This window comes from Saccopteryx leptura, chromosome 11, assembly GCF_036850995.1.
Source record: "Saccopteryx leptura isolate mSacLep1 chromosome 11, mSacLep1_pri_phased_curated, whole genome shotgun sequence".
NCBI lineage: Eukaryota > Metazoa > Chordata > Mammalia > Chiroptera > Emballonuridae > Saccopteryx > Saccopteryx leptura.
This window is the reverse complement of record NC_089513.1, coordinates 64,170,963-64,197,574: the sequence shown is the minus strand read 5'-3', so window position 1 is coordinate 64,197,574 and position 26,612 is coordinate 64,170,963. Positions and strand designations below refer to the sequence as shown.

The window sequence follows — 26,612 nt, the reverse complement described above, 5'->3', positions numbered from 1 at the left end:
CCAGTGCTTTGCTTTATCCAATATATATTTTTGACATTAAGGGAAATGTTTACTAGCCCTATTTGAATACAAGAAAGCCAAAATTACTATTTGTATGGATTTTAAATACATATTTAAGCTTAACTGTTAGAAACCTAGTAAGCTGATACTTTCATTATTCCACATCTAAATCTGAATTCCCTACAGCCACCTGTGCCCAGCTTGACCACCTGCTTAAGCAAACTATTTAATTCACCTGGGTCTATTGTCCGACAGGTTAAAAATTAACTTCCCATAGAAGAAAATGACTAGAATTCCAAAACATAAAATATTTTAAAGAGTGGTTTCATCTTATTTACAAGTAGGAGCTATAATGACAGCAAATTTGAGCTTTAGTCTTAGCCTTTTATTTCTTGGCCATTTACTTACCTTTCCTAGAAAGAGGGGCACAATCTGAAAACCAACCCAATGACTCTACCCAAGGCTCACTTGAGTGACATGCCTCAGAAGCTGGACGCCTCATGACAGTCCTACCCACAGACCCCAAGGGTGTTAGGAAGCAGACCTGGTGGACACAGGTGGGCACAAGGATGGCAAACAGGGGGCGGAAGGCGGACGGCTGCGGACTGAGCACCAACGGCGAGACTCCTTCACTTGAGGGGTCGTCCTGGGGAGGCAACAGCACACGTTGTATTAACTGGGCACAGCAGCACCCCTCACCTCAGCCAGGAGCTCTGTCACTGCTCTGCCGTCGAGCTGGCCCCACCTGACTGTATTCTAGGCGGGGCACGACCTGGACCCAGGAAAGGCCTGAGAACCCAACAGGAACTGGCATCAGGACGGGAGGCCGCTTGCCCGCCCTGTGGTCCTCACTCTCTCACCCTGACCCCAGCCCGAGGCCAGCAGGCTGAGCTGGCCTGAACCACCTGCCGTCTGGCTGCTCCTCCCTGCCAAGCCCCTCTGGAACTTCCCGTCCTCTCCCACGCTCAAACACCTCCCCTCCGGGCAAGTGCCAGTTTCTGTCCTGCGGGTTACTGAGCTCTGGCAAAGGCTGCCGGCATCCCTCCCCGAGGGTCCTCACTGCTGCCCAGCAGCCTTCTCAGACCTCACAGGCAGGCTACCTCTGTCCTGGACCCAGCCCACAGACAAGCTGGAAGGAACTAGAGATGAAAGGTCTTCCCAAGAGGGGGAGGCTACCAGGTGCCTAAGCATCCAGATCAGAAAAGGGACACGGCTTCACACTTCACCGGTCTTTCCGTGCACGTCCAGCACAGGGCCATCCACAGCCCTCCCACCAAAGCTCCCTCCTCCCTCCCCCGCACACTGCAAGGCGGCTGTGCCAGCCCTGAGCGGTGTCCCTCTCATCTTGTATGTGAGAACACGCAGGCCTGGCATGGTTAAGTAGCTTGCCCAGGACTACACTGGCCAGTGAGGGAAAGAGAAAAGATTAAAAGCCAGGTTTCTCCACCTCAAAGCTGACATTTTTGATTGGACGTCTCTTAGAAAAATAGCCGCTACTCTGCTTCTGCTCCTGTCCCTCCCACTAGCTCCCTGCAGTCTCCACTGCTGAACCGCGGGTCCTGCCTTCTTCACGTCTGACCTGCTGGCCTGAACCACGTCCAGCAGGCCCGGGCCGGACCCCCTCCACTCCCTCTATCTGGGGAGAATCTTACATCGCTGCACGGACAAGTCCCACCCCCATGAAACCCTCACACCAGCTTCTGTGTGAGCAGCATGGCGGCTCCCTGGGCCTGTCTCCCAGGCCTCCGGGCTCTGCCCAGGCCATTCGCTTCACTCCCTCACCTGTCCGCACCCTGCAGACTCTGCTCTCCTTCCTGAGCCCCCAAAGACAACCCAAGCCTCCCTCCAGATCGGCTCAGGACTCAGATGTCCTACGAAATCTCTAGCTGCGCCCCCTCCCACACGGTGCTCCTTGGCCCCAGAGTACCCAGGACACAGAAGAGCTAGTATGTGACCGGGTCAGGTCAGAGGGACGTATCCTCAGCTTTTCAATCTCTTCTGTCCTAGAACCCAAAGTACCTTACTTCCCTATCCTGACCCCTCAAAAACGAGACTAGAAATAACAGTGTACACACAGGTGTGGCAGTAAATGTGTCTACCACTCAGCAGCTGCCAACTGCAGATCATCTGCTGGGCCCTGGGCTTAGCCTAAGAGGTGGCTCGCCTTGACTGAACAGCTCAGTTTGGTAAAGAAGAAAACAGGGAAAGAAAAAGCTAGCACCTTAAATATATAAAAGCTACAGCCTCTGGTGTGCTACACTGTGGCAAGGAACCCAAAGATGGAGGTGACCAGCGCTGCCTGAGGCTGCCCCTTGACCCCAGCCCTGAAAGGAGGTCTGGGAAGGGCAGGCTGCGCGAGGAGCCGGGGCCACAGGGCACCCACAGGGGAAGTGCCCGTCTGTGGACAGCCTCGGGCAGCCCAAGCAGCTGCAAGACAGCTACAGGGATGGAGCAGGGGCGTGTCTACATGTCACAGGACTCCCGGTGAGGTACAAAGACAGGCCGCATGGGAGGGGGACCAAACACACAGAGAGCATTCTGACTCGAAGTGTCGATCCCAATGGGGATGAAAGCTTGAACAAATGTAGTACAACGGCCAGGAAGAAGACAGAAACGGGGTTTACAGAGAGATCGTATAGAATATAAAACAGGACTGGCAACAATTCAGAAGCAGGGCTGGGGAAGGGCCCTCCACTGACAGGAAGGAGCACGCAGGGACATACAGCTTGAGGCCGTGCCCACAGCTCTCACCGGGACACTCTGTAGCCCGTCTCCTCCCAACTAGATGGCTCTTACCTGCAGTAACTGGTCCTGGCCACACTGCACCGCCGCTGCTGGAGGTCCTGGAGGGTCTCCGCCGGGGACCACAAGGCTCCCATACAACCAACTGCTCTGGCTTGCACACCAGTGAGCAGGACTGACTTTGCCACTTTTCACTTTTCTCTGAGTAGACCCTGAGGGTCCTAAAATGAAACAAACCAACAATGCACTGAACATTGCACTTTTAGGTCCCTGCCTGCACAGAGGCCACACTCTGGGGGAGACAGCCTTCCCAGGACCTGTCACTCTGCACAGTCCTGCAACATTAAAATCACCAAACAGGGGTTATCAAAAGGTAAGAGGAGAAGAAACAGGAAAATGGTTAACACATACACCATACATGTCTCCTGGACACACAGCAGTCAGACCCAGCCGCCCGTTCTTACCCTCCGAGTCCAGCAGGTCCAGGCATGCGCTCTCGGGCCACTGAGCAAGCCAATGACTGCCCGCGGCGGAGCCACGGAAAGGGAGAGGGCAGTAAGCAGGCTGCCACAGCCCGCCAACGGGCACCTCGGCGCACGCTAACTGGCTGTCACACCATCCTTCAGGCTATTTCTGCCCAGCTTCCTTTACAAAAATCATCACTTCATTGGTTTCATAAAAACAGACTTAAAAAAATAAAAGGACAAAGGAAAATCTGCTATTCATGTTCTTCTCGCGAATCCTGACTGGACTTCACTACTTGGATATTGGGCTATGTATGACAAGTCACCATGGGGCTTCCAGGGCTGGCGTGCGCTAAGTGCAAATGTGTGTGTTTTTCAGGGAGATACAGACAAGCTTATAATCAAAAGGCAATGGTAAAGGAATACAGGGCACCCTTGGGACCAGGAGGGGTTACTGCCTAGAGCCTGGGGCAGGGTTTGGGTATACTGCAGTCACAATGCAGTCATTGCTCTTGACAAACTGTTTTTATCAATAGTTGGGGAATCTGCCAGTGTCCATCAGGACCCCAGGAACACTCTAGGTTATTACATCCAGAGGGACTTCATACACAGGGCATAGCAGCGATGATGCCCTGAGGAGAAAACAGGTGGGTATAGCAAGAAGGCACCACCACACTAGAGTCCAGAAAGAACAGTGTACAGTAACCAGAACTACATCAGGGGCCACCCAGCAAGAACTGGGACCACGGGAGAGGTGACATTATTATAAAACCCCTACCAAAGCAGAGCACAGACAGGGCCTGGTTCCCTTCCCCCAACTGCCTATCTACCAGCACCCCCACTGCCCAACCCTGGGAAGAGCCTGGGAAGGAGGCGCCAAGGATGGGAAAGTCCAATGGCACAGCTGGGACAGGCCAATCTATTGATAGCAACCCACAGAGAAAGGCTGAACAGAAACTCCCAGAGCAAACAGAGACGCCAGGGCTGGCCCAGGGCGGAGTGCAAAGCCAGGCGCCATCAGGACCACCAGGACCATCAGGTATATCAAGACCACCAGAGCACGTCTGGCAGGAGGTGGGACAGGGAACAGGGAGAGCACGCCTACATGGAGCGAGGGTTCTGCCCACGGGCATGGGACCCAGTTTTGTCAGCTGGGCTCCCAGGGTCAGGGACCTGAAAACACACACAGCACTGCCAATGTCTTCCTTGTTTCGCTCCAACACAAACATTAAATGAATGCACAGAAGGAGATGTGATAAACAAAACATATTTAATTGGATTCGTCACTGGGGCTCCCAGCAGCCCCGGATCAAGGATTTTGAAAGAATCTATGCACGTGACTCAACCACCTACAAGGGCAGCTCCCGTATTGTCCTTCTTTCACAGAGGATGCTGCAGTCAGAGGCTGAACCCACGGCCACTGCAACCAGTAACGCAGCCCGCAGCCCTCACTCCTGACTCCAGAACTGGTGCTCTGAGTCCCCAGACACTGCCGCTTGGCACCGTCACCCTGACCCACGTCATCGAATGCACATGGACAGCTTTTTAGTTGAACAGAGGCTCCTCCTTACAAGAGTGAGAGACCTGCTAAAAAGGGCTTTCTAGCAGGCTGCCAGGTAGACTTACATGCTCAGTCAGTCCCTAGGCAGCAAGGTTGGAGGACCAGAAGGAAACATGGGTGTCTACAGGAGACAAGAGGGCCAGGATGCGCACAAGAGACCACAGGCAGGCATACGGCTAACAGAAACAAGTTCAGTGGCGGCTCCGCCAGCAGACAGACCTGTCTGAGCAAGACTGTGAGAACCCTTGTCATCGCTCATGGTACAGGTACAGGACAGCTCAATTCACAGCCTTTCAGGAACAGGAGTCATAATTCTTCACTAGAACAACAGGAAGGTCACTGCCACCAAACTGCTACCTTGGTTCACGAGATTTCCAATTATGCCAGCCTTCAAAACTACGACTTGAGTTCAGGGACAGAAACAAACCCTGGGCCCAAGGAACAATTCCAGAGAGGACTGCGGTGTTGCCCATGAGTGTGCTGCAAGAGGCTCACTTTACGGGTAGCTTTCCAAGGCTTTCCCTGACCTGAAGGACTCTAACCTGGGCAGGTGGAGCTCAGCACGGAGAACTACTGTGACAGGTGGAACAAATTCAGCCCTCGTGTAAAACAAAGACCAGAGCAGAGGCCCCCAACTCACGTCAGCAAAAGGCCAAAGGCCACCGTCCTTCCCCATCACCTTCTGCCCCAGGGAGCCTAAATGAGGTCCACAGGATATGAAAAGCCCCCTCTACACCACCAGGCAGTGTTTCTCCAAATGTAGCCAAGGCTCCCCCCATCCAGACTCACCCAGGGCTTCACTATCCATTGGGCTTTCAAGTTCAGTGTCCATATGAAGGTTACTAGAATCCTCTTCTACAGAAAAGTCACAACTGCTTCCTGTACCGGCCTAGTTAGCTGAGCAAGCAGCACCTCCCCAGCCCACTCAGTGTGGTCCTCTGCTGTCAAGGCAGCCACAGGAAGAAGCGCCTTGGGACTCACATGCCCAAAGATTTTTGTTTTCACGTGAAAATTAATTTCAGGGCTCAATTCAACCCGATTCTTCATTCCAACATGCCAGCAGCGCAGACTGACCAGTAGCACCGAGCACAGCAGCATCACCTCACCATCTGCCCATGTTCGTGTCTGACAAGCTGACCTGTGTTCAAGGCAGGAACCACAGAGCTGCCTAGACCCATATTGCCAGGCCCTGGCCTGCTTCCTCCAGCTCTCCCCTCACCCTCTCCTAGGAAGGAAAATTGAATCCAGGCCAAACATCTTAGCTGACAGGTGCCCCACTACAACTTAAGAAACCTCCACAGGACCCTGGCCAGTTGGCTCAGTGGTAGAGCGTTAGCCCAGTGTGTAGAAGTCCTGGGTTTGATTCCCAGCCAGGACACACAGGAGAAGAGCCCATCTGCTTCTCCACCCCTTCCCCTCTCCTTTCTCTCTGTTTCTCCCTCTCCTGCAGCCAAGGCTCCACTGGAACAAAGTTGGCCCAGGTGCTGAGGATGGCTGCATAGCCTCTGCCTCAGGCTCTAGAATGGCTCCAGCCGCAGCATAGCAACGCCCCAGATGGGCAGAGCATCGCCCCCTAGTGGGCTTGTTGGGTGGATCCCGGTCGGGCATATGCAGAAGTCTGTCTCTCTGCCTCCTGGCTTCTAACTTCAGAAAAATACAAAAGAAACCTCCACCGGTGCTCCATCCAGGGACCACTGCTGCTCTATTTCTCACATTTAAATGGGGAGGGGCATTGATATTCACTTTTAAATTACATAATTACTGTACACTTAATACAAAAAATAAAAGTGATTGAAAAATCCACAAACTTGTCAGAAAAACAACACTATCCACACATTAATATGTTCTACCACTTGTTTCTACACACAAACAGACACAAACCTATCAACATACCCAGCCTTTGGTCCCTTCCCTAAAAGGCCATCACTCATTTGCCAATAATTGGAGCCACCTTTACAGTGTGGTTTCAGGTTTGTTGCGGTGTGTGTCACTGGTGTCCTGGCCTGCCTACAGGGTACCAGCACCCCGTTTTGATGTAGCTTGTGAGATGTTTTAGCAAGCACAGTGCTAATCTTCTAGGATAGTTTTTCCATGTTCCTTACACAACTACTCTGAAACCTCTCAGGAACTTCTAATGGAAAGGCATTAAAATACTGCGGGAAGTTAGCATGTCTGCAGTGGCTTCTCTCTGGAAACTCACATCTCCCAGCAACTTTCAGCTGGCTCCACCTTCAAGACAGGCCCAGAATTTACCCACCTCTACCCTCTGCTCAGACCCACTCCCATCTCAGCTACTTTCATTTCTTGCCTGAGGGCCACAAGACACCTCTACCTGCTCTGCTCTCCTCTGCCCTTTTTTTCAGAAGAGCAACTGGAATAATCCTTTTTAAAAATGTCATTTTTCTAATCATGCCTTTAATGTTTCCCCATCTGATTGAGTGAAAAGTCAAGTTCTGCCTGACCTGTGGTGGCGCAGTGGATAAAGCATCGACCTGGAAATGCTGAGGTCGCCGGATCGAAACCCTGGGCTTGCCTGGTCAAGGCACATATGGGAGTTGATGCTTCCAGCTCCTCCCCCTTCTCTCTCTCTGTCTCTCTCCCTCTCTGTCTCTCTCCTCTCTAAAAATGAATAAAATTTAAAAAATAGTTAAAAAAAAAAAAAAAGAAGAGTAAGTTCTGACAAAGACCTCAAGGGCTACACAGCTCTGCCACCAAAGGCCTCTCCACCAACAGCCCCTCCAGCCTCAGGTGCCCCCAGGGTCCTTCACCCACAGCTGTCCAAGCTCTCCCCCCCCCCCCCCATCTTTTGCACGGCACTTTCTCTGTGAGGCCTCTACCTTTTTAATTTTTAAAAAAATTATCTAATGATTTTTAGAGATGGGGGGGGGACATTCGTTGTTCCACTTAGTTGCAGTCACTGATTTCCATGTGGCCCAACTGGGGATCAAACCCACAACGCTGGCATTTTGGGACAACGCTCATCCTGAATTAGCTAACCGACTAGGGCTGGCCCCCAACTTTTTAAAACCGGAAACCATCAGACCCCTTTCCTTGTTTTGTTCACATTCACCATCTGATGACTGTTTCTGTTGTTTATCAGAAGCTCCCGCCCGCCCACGCACTGGAACGCAAGCAGTGGTAGTGTGTTGTTCCGGGCACAGGGAACTGTCGGAAGGAAGGAGTCACCGTGCTCTTTCCAGGTCCTTTCACACTCCTCCAGTCAGACCCGCACACTTGTGACACTTCCTCTTGGAAATTTTGCAACTTTCGTTGCTATTGTGAGGTGTTTTCTCCATTGTATTTCCTAATTAGCTATTGTTACCACACAGAAACTCCAGATGGTTATACATTTATAATTGGACACTTAAATATCTTTTAAGTTTTATTCATCCTTCAGTTGCTTCTTTTGGATTTTTCAGTAAACAACCAAATCATACCTAAATCTACTCCCTATAGCTACTTTATTTTTCTTTCTTGCTTTATTTCAATAGCAAGACTCTCTAGAACAAAATAATACCAAGGGTAATAATAGTAAAAAAATTAATTCTTGTGTGCATGTAGAATGCCTCTGGTAACGCACCATTCAGTTGGCTCTGTTTGGGCTATGGAATCTTTATTACATTCTATTTCCATCAGTAATGGGTATCAATTTTTAAGATAAAAACAGACTGTTGAGAAAAAGTTCTTCACCAACCTACTGTGATAAACCAAGTGACATTAAACCATCTTGAAGCTATGGAACTGAACCCTACTGATCAGAATATTAAATGTATGCCAGACCCTGTGTTTAAGAACATTCCATCCATTTTCATAAATCATCAACCTACAGTTTTCCTTTTGGGGGGTATCCTTGCCAGGACTCGGCATTCAGATTCTGGGGAGCCTCCCGTTTCCCACAAAGCTAGAGCAACAGCTCTCCCACATGTCCCCTGGGTTGGTGGATGCTGCAGAACCAACGGGCAAGCATGAGGCTCTGGGATAGCAACCTCTTCCACATCTGTTGACCATTTCTGAGTAATGATGATTTGTTTCCCTGAACAATATGCATTTTGTTGTAAACATTCCAATTTCTTTTAAGAGTTTACATGATACTTATTTTCCATTGAATCTGTGAAAAAAAATTTTTTCTTGGTAAAACTGCTTAGAGGTAGAAACTTATAAGCTAGGTGCTGTATTCACATAAAGATGTTTTGTTTGGCTCACACAGAATGAGTTTGTTTTTTTGTCTATTTCCAAAGTGAGAAGCAGGGGGGAGGCAGACAGACAGACTCCTGTATGCGCCCAACCAGGACCCACCTGGCGGCACGCCCAGATTTTTAAAAATCTGAACAGGTTGTCACACTCAAGATCAAAATCCAGATTTCTGATTCTTCTTAGATTTGTTCTTTTCCCATCTTGACATGAGTTTTATTTCACTTAGCTTTCTTTCTCTTATTTAATAGGAAGGTATCCACAGCATAAACTGCACCTTGCGTCAGCCATGTCCCTTACCTTTCATCCTTGACAGCAGAAGTAGCTGAGATTCCAAGTGCTTATAAGCACTTGACCTACATTATCTCACTTCACCACAAGAATCCAATAGAGCTGCTACCGTTACCATTTTACAAAGAAAACTGAAGCACAGAGAAACTGCTTACCCAGATTCCAAACTTATAACCACGTGGCTATCCATTTCTTCTATTAACTATTTGTAATTAACTTTTATTTCATCTTTTATTCAAGAGTTTGGTAGGTTATCTATTGTTTTCCAAGTAATTTTTACTTCCGATTTTACCACATTATGGTAAAAGACATATAGTCTCAGGATGCGGTATTTTTTCCTAAAGACTTAGTAATGCTTTTCCTGATGGCCAAATTTGTTCAGTTTAATTTCCATTAATATTCCATGGTCATGGAGTAGGATCTATTGAGTCAACTTTATTACTCATTGTAAACATCTTCTGTGTATTTTTCTGCAAATGAGTTAAGTTAACCACTGTGGATATTGCTAGGTTTTTACCCAATTCTAGATCAGTTTTTACTTCCTAATGTTTGATATTGTAAGCCTTCACATACATATTCATATAAATGGTCACAAGTCTTAAGAGTTCTGATTATATGTGAACATCAACCCAAAACAGAAAAAATCTTCTCTGCCCCAAGTGTTCTTCTGTAAATTGAATGCTTTTAATACTAGTCGTAGAAATCACTGCTTTGTAATTTTTGCTTGTTTTTCTTCTTTTCTTAATTTTAACTTTCCTCAATATCTGTCTAGAATGTGCCTCCTCCAGACAACATGTAGTTGGGATTTTGCTCTCAGGCAAGTCACATTCATTTACAGTAAAAGCGAATGAGTGTGACTCCCCTGATACCTTTGTTTGTTGTTTACTATCTTGATCAGTAAGTACTGTATTTTCTTCCCTTTCCCCTGCCCTGGAGAGCAGAAAAATAGACATTTGTTATAGTTCTGAAATTGGTTACGATTTTTTTAAAGCTTATTTTGCTAACTATTCACTTCAAGAATAAAAGTTTCTCTTATTTTTTACACTGAAAAACTATTGTTGGTTTATTTTAAGAGAGAGACGTCAATACTAAAGACAAAGAAAGTGGTAATTGGCTCTGGCCAGTTTGTGCAGCAATAGAGTGTCAGCATGGCATATGGAAGTCCTGGGCTCAATTCCTGGTCAGGGAACACAGGAGAAGTGACCAGCTGCTTCTCCAGCCCTCCCCCAATCTCCCCTCTTCCTCTCCCGCAGCTGTGGCTCAAATGGTTCGAGTAAATTGGCCTTGTGCGCTGAGGATGGCTCCATGGCCTCACCTCAGGCACTAAAATAGCTCAGTTGCTGAGCAACAGAGCAGAAGCCCCAGATAGGCAGAGCATCACCTGGTAGGGAGCTCGCCAGGTAAATATTGGTCAGAACACATGTGGAAGCCTTTCTCTCTGCCTCCCTGCCTCCACTTAATAAAAAAGAAAAAAAAATATTTCTTATACTCAACAGCAACCCTAGGAAGGGTCTTAGATTTTAGACCCTATAACTCATTTTTCAAATCATTCAGATCATACATTTTCTAAGAATCGGCATGTGTTTTGGACTTTACTGCACTGACAATATGAAATCCAATCTCTGTTTAAATTACTTAACTCATTAATAGCCCTATTGCCCTGCAACCTCACTCTTCTTGGACTTACACCACAATCCCTTCATCACAGTCCCAAAACCTAGAAAGCTTCAAAACCTACCTTTGCCCTGCCCTAAAATTGGTGACAAAACTAATTTTCCAGTAACACCTGGCCTGAACTCGAAGCTAGTCTTTTTTTTTAAAGCTATTTAGTATTAGTTGATCCCACTTAAGTGAATTAATTTCAATGAAATGTGCCAATGCAGTAACTAGGCATGTTAACAAATATAGAACATACGCACCATATTCCATTCTAAAATGTGAAATAATTCTGTATTCAAACATAGCTAGGGTGGTTTAGTATAGTCTATTGGTACATAATGTAATAAATCACTTCTCAGCACCCTCTGCTGAGAGCCTTGATGCAATTATACCTTGGTAGCAGGGAGCAACGAGCACACCCTCAGCCCAGACCTGTTTCTGGTGTCACTTTCCAATAAGAGGGACAGGCTCGCCTGACCAGGTGGTGGCGCAGCGGATAGAGCGTCGGCCTGGGATGCAGAGAACCCAGGTTTGAGACCCCGAGGTTACCAGCTTTAGTGCGGGCTCATTTGGTTTGAGCAAAGCTCACCAGCTTGAGCCCAAGGTCGCTGGCTTGAGCAAGGGGTTACTCGGTCTGCTGTAGCCCCCCAGTCAAGGCACATATGACAAAGTAATCAGTGAACAACTAAGGTGCCACAATGAAGAATTGATGCTTCTCATCTCTCCCTTTCTGTCTGTCTGTCCCTCTCTCTGTTGGTAGTGCCTAACAATGAAGTGTCTTCCCAAAACAACAGCATGAGAGCACGTCAAAAGACACAAGAATACAATCAAAATACCTGATGGCCAAAGCTGGAACAATTTGGGCTGCAAAATAAATACTGATAATAATATAATATTGATTATAATAACCTGTTCTTCCAGTGCAGTCTGCCAAAAAATTTCATGCTGGTTCACAAAAGAAGTCAACCACCCTGATGTTTAGTCACTGGGTCTAAAATCTTCATACAACATCGGGGGGTTAACTCTTTCGCAGACTGCCACGAAATATCTGGTGGACCAACACCAGTCCACAAACTGGTCAGTGGTTTTCAAAGGATAAAATAAGTATCTTTGCATCCTAATTTAACTGAATAAATAAATGGGAGAGAAGGAACAATTCTTCATTAGAGAAGAACTCTAATTAATAAATGTGTAAGAAATGAAGGAAACAGAAAATCACCTTAATATCACAGTAATAATACCGCTGGCAAATCCGCCCTTGAGTGCTGAATCAGTGAAGCTGAGGGTAAAACAAGATACCAGCAGTGTGTAAGAATGACCCGCAGGTCCTTGTAATGTCCTTCCTGGTGTAGGTGTTTGCTGTTTGTTTACCCAGGAGCCCTGATGAAAGGCTGGAGAGCACGACTCAGGTGAAGTCTCTGGTTGGCAATACCCTGCGTCACGTTAACACACAGTGGGAGAAAGCAATCCTGTCCACAACTCCAGGGAAAGGCCCACGGGGCACTTCACTCCAGGAAGCCTCCTGCACCCTGCCTTACACCCCAATTTCCCTGGCTGGCCGCCTTCTGTATCCTTTCACCAGATAAACCATAGCCATGAGTTCTGAGTCCTTCTAGAAAATTACTGAACTGAGAACAGTCTTTTGGCCTGACCAGGCAGGGGCGCAGTGGATAGAGCTTCGGACTGGGACGCAGAGGAACTGGGTTCGAGTTCCCAAGGCTGCCAGCCTGAGCACAGGCTCACTGGCTTGAGCCCAAAGGTTGCTGGCTTGAAGCCCAAGGACACTGGCTTGAGCCCAAGGTTGCTGGTTAGAGCAAGGGGTCACTCGTTCTGCCGTAGCCCCCTGGTCAAAGCTTATGAGAAAGGCCTGACCTGTGGTGGCGCAGTGGATAAAGCGTTGACCTGGAAATGCTGAGGTCGCCAGTTCGAAACCCTGGGCTTGCCTGGTCAAGGCACATATGGGAGTTGATGCTTCCAGCTCCTCCCCCCTTCTCTCTCTCTCTCTCTCTCCTCTCTCTCCCTCTCTCTCTCCTCTCTAAAAATTAATAAATAAAAAACAAACAAACAACAACAAAAGATCTCTTTAAAAAAAAAAAAAAAGCTTATGAGAGCAATCAATGAACAACTAAAGTGCCACAACGAATAACTGACGCTTCTCATCTCTCTCCCTTCCTGCTTGTCTGTCCCTCTCTCTGTGTCTCTCTCTTGTTTAAAAGAGAAAAGAGTAGTCTTTTGAAAACCATCAAACTTGCAGCTGGTTGTAAAAAGTGAGGGTTATCTTACAGACCCTTAACAGATGCTCACATCTCAAAGTATCTACCTCAAAATAAATATTTACTAATTACAAAGGGAAAAAGAGTAACTTCACAATGGGAAAATCTGTCAGATAATACCTTAACCCAATGATCAAGGTTAGCATCACCTGTAATAATAATATATTGATACCTCGATATGATGCAACGAGGATACCTCACTTTGGCTCCAAAAGGCTCATTACTTCAGTCGAGTCAAGGAAAAGCATCAGACAGGCCCAAACAGGTGAATATTCCAGACTAAGACACCCGCATTCTTCACAGGCATCATAAAAGGCAAGGAAGGGTTGAGGGACAGACAAAGACAGGAAGAGACTAAAGAGTCATGACAACCAAATGCAATGTGAGATCCTGGAACAGAAAAGACACTACTGGGAAACTGGTCAAATCCAAATAAAGCCTGCAGTCCACGTAACAGAACAGCAGTGGCAGCCGGGATCATGAGCTAGGCAAATGAGCCATGATTGTGGGAGATGCAACTGGGTAGAGAACACCACAAATGGAGGACACAAACAGGTGACACTGTGTATGCAATCTGCCAAAGAACGCATTTTTCTGCAACCCTAAAATTCCAAAAAACAAAATGGTGGTGGGAGGGGGGTACCGTTAGCCCCAAGGGGTTTTGGGGTTTTTTTGTGTGTTTTTCTGAAGTTGGAAACGGGGAGGCAGTCAGACAGACTCCCGCATGCGCCCGACCAGGATCCACCCGGCATGCCCACCAGGGGGTGATGCTCTGCCCATCTGGGGCATCGCTCTGTTGCAACCAGAGCCATTCTAGCGCCTGAGGCAGAGGCCACAGAGCCATCCTCAGCGCCCGGGCCAACTTTGCTCCAGTGGAGCCTTGGCTGCAGGAGGGGAAGAGAGAGACAGAGAGGAAGAAGAGGGGGAGGGGTGGAGAAGCAGATGGGCGCTTCTCCTGTGTGCCCTGGCTGGGAATCGAACCTGGGACTCCTGCACGCCAGGCCGACACTCTACCATTGAGCCAACCGGCCAAGGCCTAGCCCCAAGGGTTTTAGAAAAAGGACTGTGAGCCTATATTTACAGTCCCCTCTCTCTTGGCCAGTTAAACTAAAGCAAGATGGCTTTCCAAGGTTGGTATGTGGGTGGCAAAATTAGAGCCTTTGCACTTACAAGAAAATTCTTCTACTGCCTTCACATATGAAGGCAGAATACTTGCCAGATTCCAGTTTTCTATTTCCCATCAAAGTCTATATAAAATGTGTAATCAATGCATGTATACGTGTGAGGAGATAATGCAGGGTGTAGATGATCTTATACTGAGTGGGACACTTGAAATCATGTCAACACAGTAAGTTAAAAGTTAAAACTAAATAAATAAATAAAAATCAACAGTAAAAAAAAGCATGTATATGGCCCTGGCCGGTTGGCTCAGTGGTAGAGCGTCGGCGTGCAGGGGTCCCAGGTTCAATTCCTGGCCAGGGCACACAGGAGAAGCACCCATCTGCTTCTCCACCCCTCCCCCTCCCTCTCCTTCCTCTCTGTCTCTCTCTTCCCCTCCCGCAGCGAGGCTCCATTGGAGCAAAGATGGCCCAGGTGCTGGGGATGGCTCCTTGGCCTCTGCCCCAGGCGCTAGAGTGGCTCTGGTCGCGATAGAGTGACGCCCCGGAGGGGCAGACCATCGCCCCCTGGTGGGTGTGCCAGGTGGATCCCGGTCGGGCACATGCGGGAGTCTGACTGTCTCTCCTCGTTTCCAGCTTCGGAAAAATACAAAAAAAAAAAAAAAAAAAAAAAAAAAAAAAAGCATGTATAAAAAACACTTTGGCCCTGGCCGGTTGGCTCAGTGGTAGAGCGTCGGCCTGGCGTGCGGGGGACCCAGGTTCGATTCCTGGCCAGGGCACATAGGAGAAGCGCCCATTTGCTTCTCCACCCCTACCCCTCCTTCCTCTCTGTCTCTCTCTTCCCCTCCCGCAGCCAAGGCTCCATTGGAGCAAAGATGGCCCGGGCGCTGGGGATGGTTCCTTGGCCGCTGCCCCAGGTGCTAGAGTGGCTCTGGTCGTGGCAGAGCGACGCCCCGGAGGGCCAGAGCATCGCCCCCTGGTGGGCAGAGCGTCGCCCCTGGTGGGCGTGCCGGGTGGATCCCGGTCGGGCGCATGCGGGAGTCTGTCTGACTGTCTCTCCCCGTTTCCAGCTTCAGAAAAATACAAAAAAAAAACCAAAAAAACAAAAAAAAAAACACTTTGACCACTCTTGGAAGATGGTAAGAAACCTGCTCATTATTTTTAAAACTGATGAACAGAAAGATTCAGGCATTTATCCTGACTTTCCTGTATGAACTATATCAGGGCAAAAAAAATTGATGAGAAGTTGCTCTTTCCAGTAGTAGTCTAGCTAATTAACAAGAAAGGAACGACAGAACCTCTCTGATCAACACAGGATAGACCGCCAAAAGTCAGGGCACCCCCACCTTACTGCTCCCCCCAAAAACCAAACGTCAATCAGATCAAACCTATAGGTCTAATTACTAATTTATAGGAAACGTAATAGACAGAAACCTGTTAAGCTACACCACAGAGATACAATCAGCAACGCCCACACTGCCAGATTCTTCAACAAACACGCAGGAGACATCTGGAAGGAGAAACCTATCCTATCATGTAAATGAAACGTAGAAACATGTCAACTCATAGAAATATATGAGCCTTATTTGGATTCTGACCCAAGCAGTTATAAAAAGCATTTATGGGGCCTGACCGGCGGTGGCACAATGAATAGAGAACAGCCTGGGATGCTGAGGACCCAGGTTCGAAACCATGAGCTGCTGGTTTGAGTGCAGGCTCATCCAGTTTGAGTGAGGGGTCCTACACATGACCCCAAGGTCGCTGGCTTGAGTCCAAGGGTCAATGGCTCAGCTGGAGCTCCTGGTCAAGGCACATATGAGAAAGCAATCAGTGAACAACTAAGATGCTACAACTATGAGTTGATGCTTCTCATCTCTATTTAGCTAAAAAAAAAAAAAAATGGGATTTAAGACAATTAAAATTTGAACACTTACTAAATATAAAGAAAATAGTGTTGATATGTAACGAGGCAATATGATTAATATGTAGCTATGTTTTTATAGTGTTGATATTTTTTAAGATGCTACAATATTCTAAAAAACAGTAATAAAAATATAAAATCCCATCTATAGATGCTACTCCAAAGCAACGGAATGTATGTACCATGTATTATACACCTGAATGTTTGTAGTGACTTTTTTTCCTTCAAGGTGAGGTTAACAGGTTAAATAAAGACATTTGGTTTTCTTCATCAACTCTGCCTAATATGTGCTGATTCTTTCATTCTATATATCACCCCCACCATACTTTATCATCTCTGAAAGTCCCATTTGGGTACTTCGTGAACTATGGAGGTAACACTTCCTCAGTCACAATGAGCACTGAGATGTACAACACTTCTTACAGGGCAAATATTTGCTTTAAGAAAACTGATCAGCAGAAAATAGGAAGTTGTCATTTTAAAGAAAAAGTCCTACGTTGTTAAGAACAGAAAGATATAAAAATACATTGCTAATCCTATATACTCACTGATATTTTTAAAATATATTTTAGATATAAAAGTATAAAAGGCAAAAGAAACATACAAAATAATAATATTAAAAATAATTCACTGTTCCCTTCACAAAAGATTTCATCATGGTTCCCTTTAAGCACTGTGTCTACCATTCTATTTTCAGGATGGACAGATGGAAGGATGCATAAGGCCACAAAACGGCAGGTTTTGTTGGGTCCACTTAGTGTTTTTAAAAATTCAAAAAAGTGCCCTGGCCGGTTGGCTCAGTGGTAGAGCGTCGGCCTGGCGTGCAGAAGTCCCGGGTTCGATTCCTGGCCAGGGTCCACAAGAGAAGCGCCCATCTGCTTCTCCACCCCTCCCCCTCTCCTTCCTCTGTCTCTCTCTTCCCCTCCTGCAGCCAAGGCTCCATTGGAGCAAAGTTTGCCCGGGCACTGAGGATGGCTCTGTGGCCTCTGCCTCAGGCGCTAGAATGGCTCTGATTGCGGCAGAGCGATGCCCCAAGATGGGCAGAGCATCGCCCCCTGGTGGGCATGCCGGGTGGATCCTGGTCGGGTGCATGCGGAGTCTGTCTGACTGCCTCCCCATTTCCAGCTTCAGAAAAATACAAACAAAACAAAACAAAACAAAAATTCAAAAAAAGTTGCTGACATTTTAAAATTAGAGGCTTTCAACATAACTCTCAACTGGGTACCCATAAAGCGTCATGCCAACCAGAGGCTGGCTCTAGGGACAGTGGCAGCCTGTCCTCAGGGTCTCCCAAAAACAAGTGCATGGGCTGGGAGCAGCAGCACCAGATCTCCACCTCTACTTTCCTGACACCTGGTCTGCTTTGCTCGTTACCTCCCTGCCTACCAGGTAACAGGCACTGAAGTCTGCAACCACCGCCTTTCACCTGCCTACCAGACAACAGACACCGAAGTCTGCAAGCACCGCCTTTCACTCAGCTTTTCTTGAGTAAATAAAACATGTCCACACTGATGCCAGGAATTTTCCTGGTAACTTATTTTTTCTTAAATTCACATAAAACTAAGGAGTTGCTGAAAGGGCATTCTGAACAGAAAAGTAACACAGAGAACACAGGAACACCCATCTTGTTTGTCTTCTGTCCCTCATTAGCCCAAGGTCACTGTCGGAACCCTCCCAGCACTGCAGTACACACAGCCTCACCTGCGTTGTTCCCCGTTCCTTTCTGCTTTTTTTCCTTGGCTAGTTGAATGGCTCGGGAATCAGTTCTTGCTGAGCCCCCACTTTCCTGAGATCAAAGAAAAGTGTGTCAGTCACTGACCCAAACAGCAATGGGAGGCTAGCAAGGGAACACTGACACGTAACAAGTCTGCTTCCTGACCAGAGTGAAGTGCAGAGCTCTGAGAATGCTCTGTCCAGTTACAGTGGTAGCTGAATGAAATCAGAAGTGGAATATCCATCATTTTATTAACCAGAGAAGCAAAGTTTATTCCTCCAAAGTCTAAAACATTGAAACATTTTATACAGAAACTAAGTTACATTAAAAAATAAATTACATACTTCTCTGCTGTCTGAAACAAATAACCAGCTTCCCTCAGACTCAGGCTTATTCACTGCAGCACATCCCAACGTTTCCACACACGCCAGAACACCCACAGGGCAAACTGGGGAGTCCTGCTTCGTATACCCACTGCGGGGGCCGCGCTGGCGGCAGGCACTCAACTCACGTCTTACAGACCAAAACCATATTGGTTATGAATTCAGGAAGTCTACTGAGGGATCCAAGAAGTATTTAAACAGAACTTCAACTGTTGTAAATTTGTGAACGTTTTATAAGACAAATAGTTTAATACTTATCACTACAAAAGCAGAAAGAACCACCCTAAACAAGGCATACCTGGAGCCCATTCACCCCCCTCCCCCATCTGTGCTCAGAGAATCGAGGCAGCACAATGTCACATAGCGAGCAAGAAAATGAACAAGGGGCAGGATCAAGGTCATGGTGGCTCCACTGGCCTCCACCCACAGTAAGGCCTCTGCGATGATGCAGTTGGAGCAGAGAACTGCTGTTTCCCTAGGCACTGACTGCCCACAAATCTCTAAGCCTTGGCCATCTCTCCTCCAGGCCAAGGCACCCGCACACCTGGCAGCTGCTGCAGCCGCCGAAGCAGGTTAGCACATGCGGTGATGGGCCCACAACAAACGAGACACCAGAAGCCTGACAGAGACGGAGCTTCTCTCGGTCTCAAAGACATAAAAGTTGGCTCCGTGGCAGATGAGTTACCTCAGTCCTCAAAACTGATCCTAGTTCAAAGGACTAAACATTTTTTAAAAATTGTGGTAAAATAAGATTTAACACTTTTAACAATATCACCATCAAATTTAACTTGTGCCATAAAGAAAAAACCTATCTGATATCTTTCCCATGTGAGCCTGAGGAAAGTCATACTACCCCAAAATCTTTAAATTATTTTTAAGTTAAATTATATTAAATGTATAACTGACATAAATATAAATTATATTAACTGTTGAGTATCAAAATTGGATAACTACTCATAACCCTCCAAAAACAAATGTTCACAAACTACTCCCTTCACCCCCTTAATTCTACTATTTAAAAAAAAAATGTTTTGCACGATTTTAAAGTTTCCATTAAAACTGTAAAGACAGGTGACATCACAATTCCTCTTCCTCAGGTTATTATAAGTCTAAGGGCTTGTTATTAAGTGAAAAGCAAAAAGGCAGAGTATTTCAACATTATGAAACACTCCCATTTTTTTTTTAAGAAAAGAAACACTATCACACAATCACAGATCTAGCCAATCCCCCTCATTTTAAAAAAGAGAATTTAAGGCTCAGACAAGTTAAGTAATTTGCTCAAGGTCATAAAAACCAGTCAGTTCAGACTCAGGACCAGAATTCAGATTTCCAAACTTGTCGTCCAGGGCTCCAAGCCTCTCTGCACAGAGTAAGAAATGTCTGCACATAAGAGATTCACCTAGAACACCCTCAAACTGAGTATAAGAGAAGTGACCTATGTGGCAGTGACTAAATAGAGCACTTCATACCAAATAGAAGCTGCCCGGCCCTGCACTGAGCCCTTCGTCTTTCTGAGGCCTGTGCTCTTCCGGGGGGCTGGAGAACACAGGTGGGGACAGCTCTCTGCTTCCTTCTTCCTGCCTGGCGGCTCCGGAGCCAGGAGGCGAGTCTGGTTCCACTTTGATTGAAGTCAGCAGTCCCGGGACGCTGGTATTTCCCAAGGGGGCGCTCGAAGAGGTCAGTGTGGTGGTGTCCGCTGCTAAACTGCTGCTGGATGTCCGAGCCTGTGGGTCCTGGCTCAAGGTCTTCACAGGCAGAGCTACCAGACAGCCTAATGCTCCTGCACTTACAGTCTGCACATCATCCATACTGAAACTGCTTTGCTGAAGAACTGTGGCTGCTGTCCCAAGAACAAGAGGGCTGTCCGGGCTTGAAGGAACGTCACTGTGAGTCACCAAGACCAGTGGGTCCATTGGCCCCAAGGTACTACTATTGGGGAGGCTCCCTCTGAGAGAGGAGCTCACAGAATTCACATCAATAGTCAGGATTCCAGAGGTCAGCGCCTCATCTGAGGCCCCAGCTGCACCGGTGCCATCAGCAGGTGCGTCAGAGAAGAGCGCCGCCAGGTCTAGGTTGTTGAGCTCGCTCTGGCCTGGGCTGCCAAGCTCACTGCCGAGCGCAAGAGAACTCGGAGCTCCGAGCGGAGGGAAGAGATCTGGGGGAAAAAGGAATACTCCAGTTACATCATGCCCTTTGAAGACTAAAAAGTTTTATTTGTACTCAAGATGTCCGGTGACCCAGAGGCAACATCTACTGCCTTCTTCCTGACACTGCTGCCTGGCAGGTCAAAAGCGGCCACACGGAACCATGGCAGCATGATGACATGTCAGGAATTTCACATGTGTTGTCCCAAGTCCTCGAGCTGACAAGGATTTCTCCAGATGAAGGAAATGACTCAAGCATCTAAATCATGTTTTCTAAAGTCCCGTTAATTAGTAACAGGACTTGAATCTTCCTGGCATCAAATCCTGTGCTCTTTCTGCTATACCACAATAGCTACCCACAAGAAGACTGAAACTCCACGGCACACCAATCTTCAGAGTCAGACACGAGGTGAACTCTGGTTCTGAGGGTATTTTTGGAATTGGCTCGTATCAGCTCATGTCTCATCATACTCTATGCCTCACTCCACAACTAACCGCCACTGCACAACACACGGGAGTCATCTGGGGGAATCAGCGGAAAGACTGGCCTGTGGCCTCAGCTCTAGAGCCGCAGAGACCTGAGATCACGGCCCCTGGCTCTCTAGAGATGGACTCTCCTCACCTGCCACCACTCTGTTCCCAGCCCATCACACACTCCCGTCGTCCCCGCTAGGACCACTTTGAGGGTGGAGTCTGACCGTCTTTCTCTCAGCACCAGCCACAGTGCCTGGCCCTCAAGCAGCATTTAATAAGACCAAAACCAATTCTAGTAGATCTCTCTTCATTCAGTCTTACTTACTGGTCCCAATACTCTTTAATTATTTGATTATATGTTATCCAATTAACTCACTTAAATAATCATAACACCCTCAGGGGAATAATGAACATTAGCATAATTTTTAAAAACTTCAATGAATATTCATCAAGTTGGGGGTTTATACACAAATATACCCAATCATGCCAAAGCCAGGGCCAAACAAGGACCTGATGCTACTCTTTCTTAGGAAATTCCTCCCTGCAGTTTCTAGACTGTGCTAAGGCCCAGCAAGAGGGAAAGGCTTTCAGCTCCCAGGTCTCTTCCCACACCAACCATCTGCTACAGTTAGCCCCCGAGTTACAAACAGCCAACTTACATAGAACTCGTACTTAAGAACAGAGAACCACAAGGACTACTGGTAATTAACTGCAGCTGGACATCAGTGAAAAATGGTATCATAGAGTTACTCGATTCCTATGGCGAAGAACTAACCAATGAAGACCTTATGGAACAAGAGCAGATGACAGCAATTAGGAAAGAAAACAGGGACCTAGAAACTCCAGAAACGAGTCAGCTGATGCTTTTCATCTCATTGAAGCGGGAATGGCAAAGTTAGAGGAGCAGGATCCTGACACAGAGAGGCTCACCAGAGTTTACCGAACAGTTACTGAGGGTCTGAGATGCTACTGGGCCCTTTATGATGGGACAAAGGAAAGCTCTGCACAAACCTCCCTGATGCTGCTTCAAGAAACTGCCTCCAGCAGCAGAGTCAGACCGACTCTCTATCACCAGTCCCACCCTCTCCAACAAGCCCATCATCTTCTGCAGCACCCAAGACTGTTTAAGGCTGTGTTTGAAAATGTTTAAGTATTTATAGTATATGCACAGAAAAGTAAAAATAAATACTACAATATATTAAGACAACATCTGTTTAAGTTGCATTTAATAGGTAAATGTACCTGTTCCAACTTACGTACAAATTCAACTAAAGAGCAAACCTAGAGAACCTCTCTCATCTGTAACCCAGGGACTACGTGTAATCCCAAACCAGTACATAGTTTCTGGTTGTGGACACCATGTCAAGAATGCTTATTACATTTCTCATGCAAACCTATGAAAGAATCTATTTTAGAATCCCCTAAATTTAAAAATAACCAAATTTGGAATATATCTTCTTTAGTTTTCATATTACTTCAAAGTTTAAAAATAGGATCAGTATATTATTGCTACTTCATTAAGTATCTCTTAGTACCAATGAAACATCTTAAAAAAAAATGGTGGTGATTCTTTGGAGAAATTAAAATGAAAACTGTCACTTTGGTTTTTTTGTTTTTGTTTTTTTTTACAGAGAGAGTCAGAGAGAGGGATAGATAGGGACAGACAGGAACAGAGTGATGAGAAGCATCAATCATCAGTTTTTCGTTGCGACACCTTAGTTGTTCATTGATTGCTTTCTCATATGTGCCTTGACCGCGGGCTACAGCAGACCAAGTAACCCCATGCTCAAGCCAGCGACCTTGGGTCCAAACTGGTGAGCTTTTGCTCAAACCGGATGAGTCCGCGCTCAAGCTGGCGACCTCGGGGTCTCAAACCTGGGTCCTCCGCATCCCAGTCCGACACTCTATCTCCATTGTGCCACCACCTGGTCAGGCAAAAACTGTCACTTTATTAAAACTTCCCAAAAATTCCACTGACAATCTTAAGGATCCAGCACCCTATGAAAAAATTAATAATAATCTTAATGCAAAATAGATTTCAAAAAAAAAAAAAATCATAAAGGCCCTGGCCGGTTGGCTCAGTGGTAGAGCGTCGGCCTGGCGTGCAGAAGTCCCGGGTTCGATTCCCGGCCAGGGCACACAGGAGAAGCGCCCATCTGCTTCTCTACCCCTCCCCCCCTCCTTCCTCTCTGTCTCTCTCTTCCCCTCCTGCAGCCAAGGCTCCATTGGAGCAAAGATGGCCCGGGAGCTGGGGATGGCTCCTTGGCCTCTGCCCCAGGCGCTAGAGTGGCTCTGGTCGCAACAGAGCTACGCCCCGGAGGGGCAGAGCGTCGCCCCCTGGTGGGCGTGCCAGGTGGATCCCAGTCGGGTGCCTGCGGGAGTCTGTCTGACTGTCTCTCCCCGTTTCCAGCTTCGGAAAAATACAAAAAAAAAAAAAAAAAAGATTTCAATTTGCTCATAAATTTCCTTTTTAGCACTTTACTAATTCCGAAGATATTTACTGGAGACTTGCTATGTGCAAAAGCCAATATTCAAAAATCATTAAATAAACAATAGAGCATCTAGCATAAAATTACAATGATGACCTAGCTCCAGCCCTTCCTTGCCTACACACCTCGGGCAAATTCTCGTTTCCACCTCAGCTTCTCTGTCAGTGACACAGTGGTGAGGACCCCCCATCCCAGGACCACCTATGAGGAGGAACTCAAACAGCTAATCCCGGGACTGCAGAGCCCCTGGCAAAGTCAGTCCACAATATATGGATATTTCTAAGCAGCTATTTCTCATGAGGCGAGCACTGGCCTATCTATCCCTAACATGTGGCAGGGAAGAACGACAAACAAGTTAAGTCAACGTCACATCATAAATATGAAGCCTGAAAAAAAATAAAAATAAAAAGAAATCAATAGGGAGCCTGGAAAAGAGGCACTGTGGAGGCACCTGAGAGGCCCTCACACCTGAGAATAAGTGGGGGCACTGCTGACTTGGGAATGAGCCGGGCTAGGAAAGGGGAAGGAGCAGAAAGACCAGGCACACACGGCCTCACAGACCAGCTCAGAGACGGGCGAGGCAGGTTAAGTTTTAGAAACAGAGGCAGGAACCTGATCAATCACTGAATGCCAGTGTAAGAAACTTGACTGGCCTCTGTGAACTGTGGTGACAGCCTCTAACATGAATCCTCAAGACACCTAGTGTCAGGGACAGACTTGTTAAATACAAAGATGAATAGCAATTACTGTTTTAGCCAAAGGAGGAAAGAAGAGACACATTAAACAGGACCAGAAGCCAGAGGAAGGGCACACTCACTCACTGAAACAACTCCCATCAAGCTCTGCTCTAGGCACTTTAACAGAACGTTTCATTCTGAGAACCAAGTTCCATAGCTGAAAGATGGATGCCTGGCCTGAGGTGGCGGAGAGGATAAAACATTGACCTAGAACGCTGAGGTCACCAGTTCGAGACCCTGGGCTTGCCTGGTCAAGGCACATACAACAATCAGTGAACAATCAGAGTAAAACAACTACAAGGTGATACTTCTTGCTATACCCCACTTCTCTCTCATCTCTATAAAATCAATAAATAAAATCTTTAACAAGAAAAGAAAAAAGGCCCTGGCCAGTTGGTACCAGGCATGTGGAAGTCCCTGATTCGATTTCCAGTCAGAGCACACAGGAGAAGCACCCATCTGCTTCTCCACCTCTCTCTCTACCCCCCCCTCCCCCAGCCATGGCTCAAGCAATTTGGCCTGTGGGCGCTGAGATGGCTCCATGGCCTCCAACTCAGGCGCTGAAATAGCCAGACTGAGCAACGCCCCAGATGGGCAGAGCATCACCCCCTAGTGGGCATGCCAGGTGGATCCCAGTAGGGCTGCATGCAGGAGTCTGTCTCTGCCTCCCCACCTCTCACTAAATTTAAAAAAAAAAGAAAACAGATGGGACCACCAAGGCTAGCAGACCTGTGCCCTGCCCAGGACAGACGGGAAGTGGGTGCGCCCTAAGGCTGGTGCTACCTGCTACACAGTTGGCAAGGAGCAGGGCCTGGTTAGCAACAAACTCAGGTAACTCTATAGCTGGCTAGGATTTCACCAGCCAGGACCTGCCAGGCGCAGCCACCTGACCACACCCAGACAGCAGGGTGACATGAGTGCTCAAGGGGATGCAGCTCCCTGGCCTCCTCCCAGGCCCCTCAACATAGTGACCGTAGGTCTGTGTATGCAGCCTCAAGAGGCAGAATTCTCAGTTCCATGCCACCAGGTGGCCAAAGGAACAAGTCCTCATGTGTCCAGACCCCTGCTCTAGAGAACGCCTGTGGTTCCCTCTGTGCTCATGCCTCTGCTCCCATCCCTGCCCTGAAGTAACTCTGTTCTCGTCTTCAAGGACTTTCTTCAGCAGCAGGACGGAGAAGAGGAGAGAGAAGGACATGCTCAGAAAGAACCTAAGAACTTAGCAAGAAGAGCGGAATTAGAAATGGTGGAGGAGCAGGCTCAGAGCTGAGGACAGAGGTCACAGAAGATACAGATTTAGGAGACACATGCTAGGAAAAGCCACCAAAGTAGAAGACTGAATGTTCTTCGAGGTAAGCACTTCAGACAAGGAGAGATTAGGGAAGCAGAGGCAAGAGTGGCCGGAGAGTCCAAACGGGGCCCCAGGCTTAGCAGCCATGCTCCCTGGGCTGGTAAGACATTACTGCCCCCAATTCCCCTAACCTAGGACTCGGCCGATTTCTGAAAGGAGCTAAGAAAGCAATGGCCCACTTCTGCTTCTCTGACACAGGCCGAGCTGGGTCATAACCGAGCAGACCTGGGCGCCGGCTGTGCTGCCTGACCACATGCGCCTTCATGCTGTGCTTGGAGCTGAAGAGCCTATTACAGCTGGAGACCGGGCAGCGGCTTTTTGGAGCACCCACGTCCTGCAGGTGTTTCTTGGAGTGAATGTAGAGACTGCTACGAGCGGAGAACCTGGCACAGCACCCTGGAACAAAAGGAATGATGAGTGTTAAACCTGTGAATTACCAAGGAACAATGCTGCCATTTCCTCATCTCATCAGTCATGAGACAACGCATGTCCATGCTTCAGCCACTGGCGAGAGACATACACTGAAGACTCCCTGGAGCAGCATCATAAGGAATTAAATTTGAAAGCAAACTGTTTTAAAAGGGGATTTGAAGTCCCACATCATTTGAGCAGAAGATGTGTGACCTTGGACAAATTAACTGTGAGCCTGTTTCTTCACCCAGGGCTGCTGGAAAGATTAAGTTATATTAAGTAGTAAAAGTTAAATGTTTAATTGCTAAAACTTTATACTAATCATCTCTACTAAGCTAATACACTATACTATGAAAACAACCATAATCCTATAATATTCACAGTTAGAAACTATCTCAGCAGATCAGCAAGGCCAATTCCTCTCATTTTACCACTGGAAACTGATACTCAGAGGGACCAAGCAAATGGCCCAAGTTGGGGGCCTGAGCGGAGCCTGGAGCTGGTACTGTCTTGTTGACTATTCAGCAAGACATTAAGAACACAGACCCACATGCAGGTTAGAGAGAAAACACAGCTTCAAAAATATAGCCACCTTTCTTCATGCCCTGATTGTCCAATGTTGGAACTCAGCACCATGGGGACAGAAGAGGAAGTGGCAGTCTTGGCGACTGTGACCTGGAGGGACAGGTAAA

The 26,612-nt window shown here is 47.3% G+C and overlaps 1 protein-coding gene across 2 annotated transcripts in view; it reads right to left on the bottom strand.

Moving 5' to 3' along the window:
• The window catches only part of ZXDC (ZXD family zinc finger C), a 38,422-nt gene that overhangs the window by 2,465 nt on the left and 9,345 nt on the right, over positions 1-26,612 (bottom strand). The window contains exons 5-9 of one of the 2 annotated variants that reach the window (XM_066353565.1): positions 25,735-25,905; positions 19,787-20,472; positions 17,922-18,006; positions 2,797-2,963; positions 545-646 (exon numbers count right to left, since the gene is read on the bottom strand). In XM_066353565.1, coding sequence (XP_066209662.1) covers positions 545-646; positions 2,797-2,963; positions 17,922-18,006; positions 19,787-20,472; positions 25,735-25,905 — 1,211 coding nt within the window. Of the gene's footprint in view, positions 1-544; positions 647-2,796; positions 2,964-8,343; positions 8,801-17,921; positions 18,007-19,786; positions 20,473-25,734; positions 25,906-26,612 lie in introns of those variants that run through there. The other variant, XM_066353567.1, reaches the window with a different exon arrangement.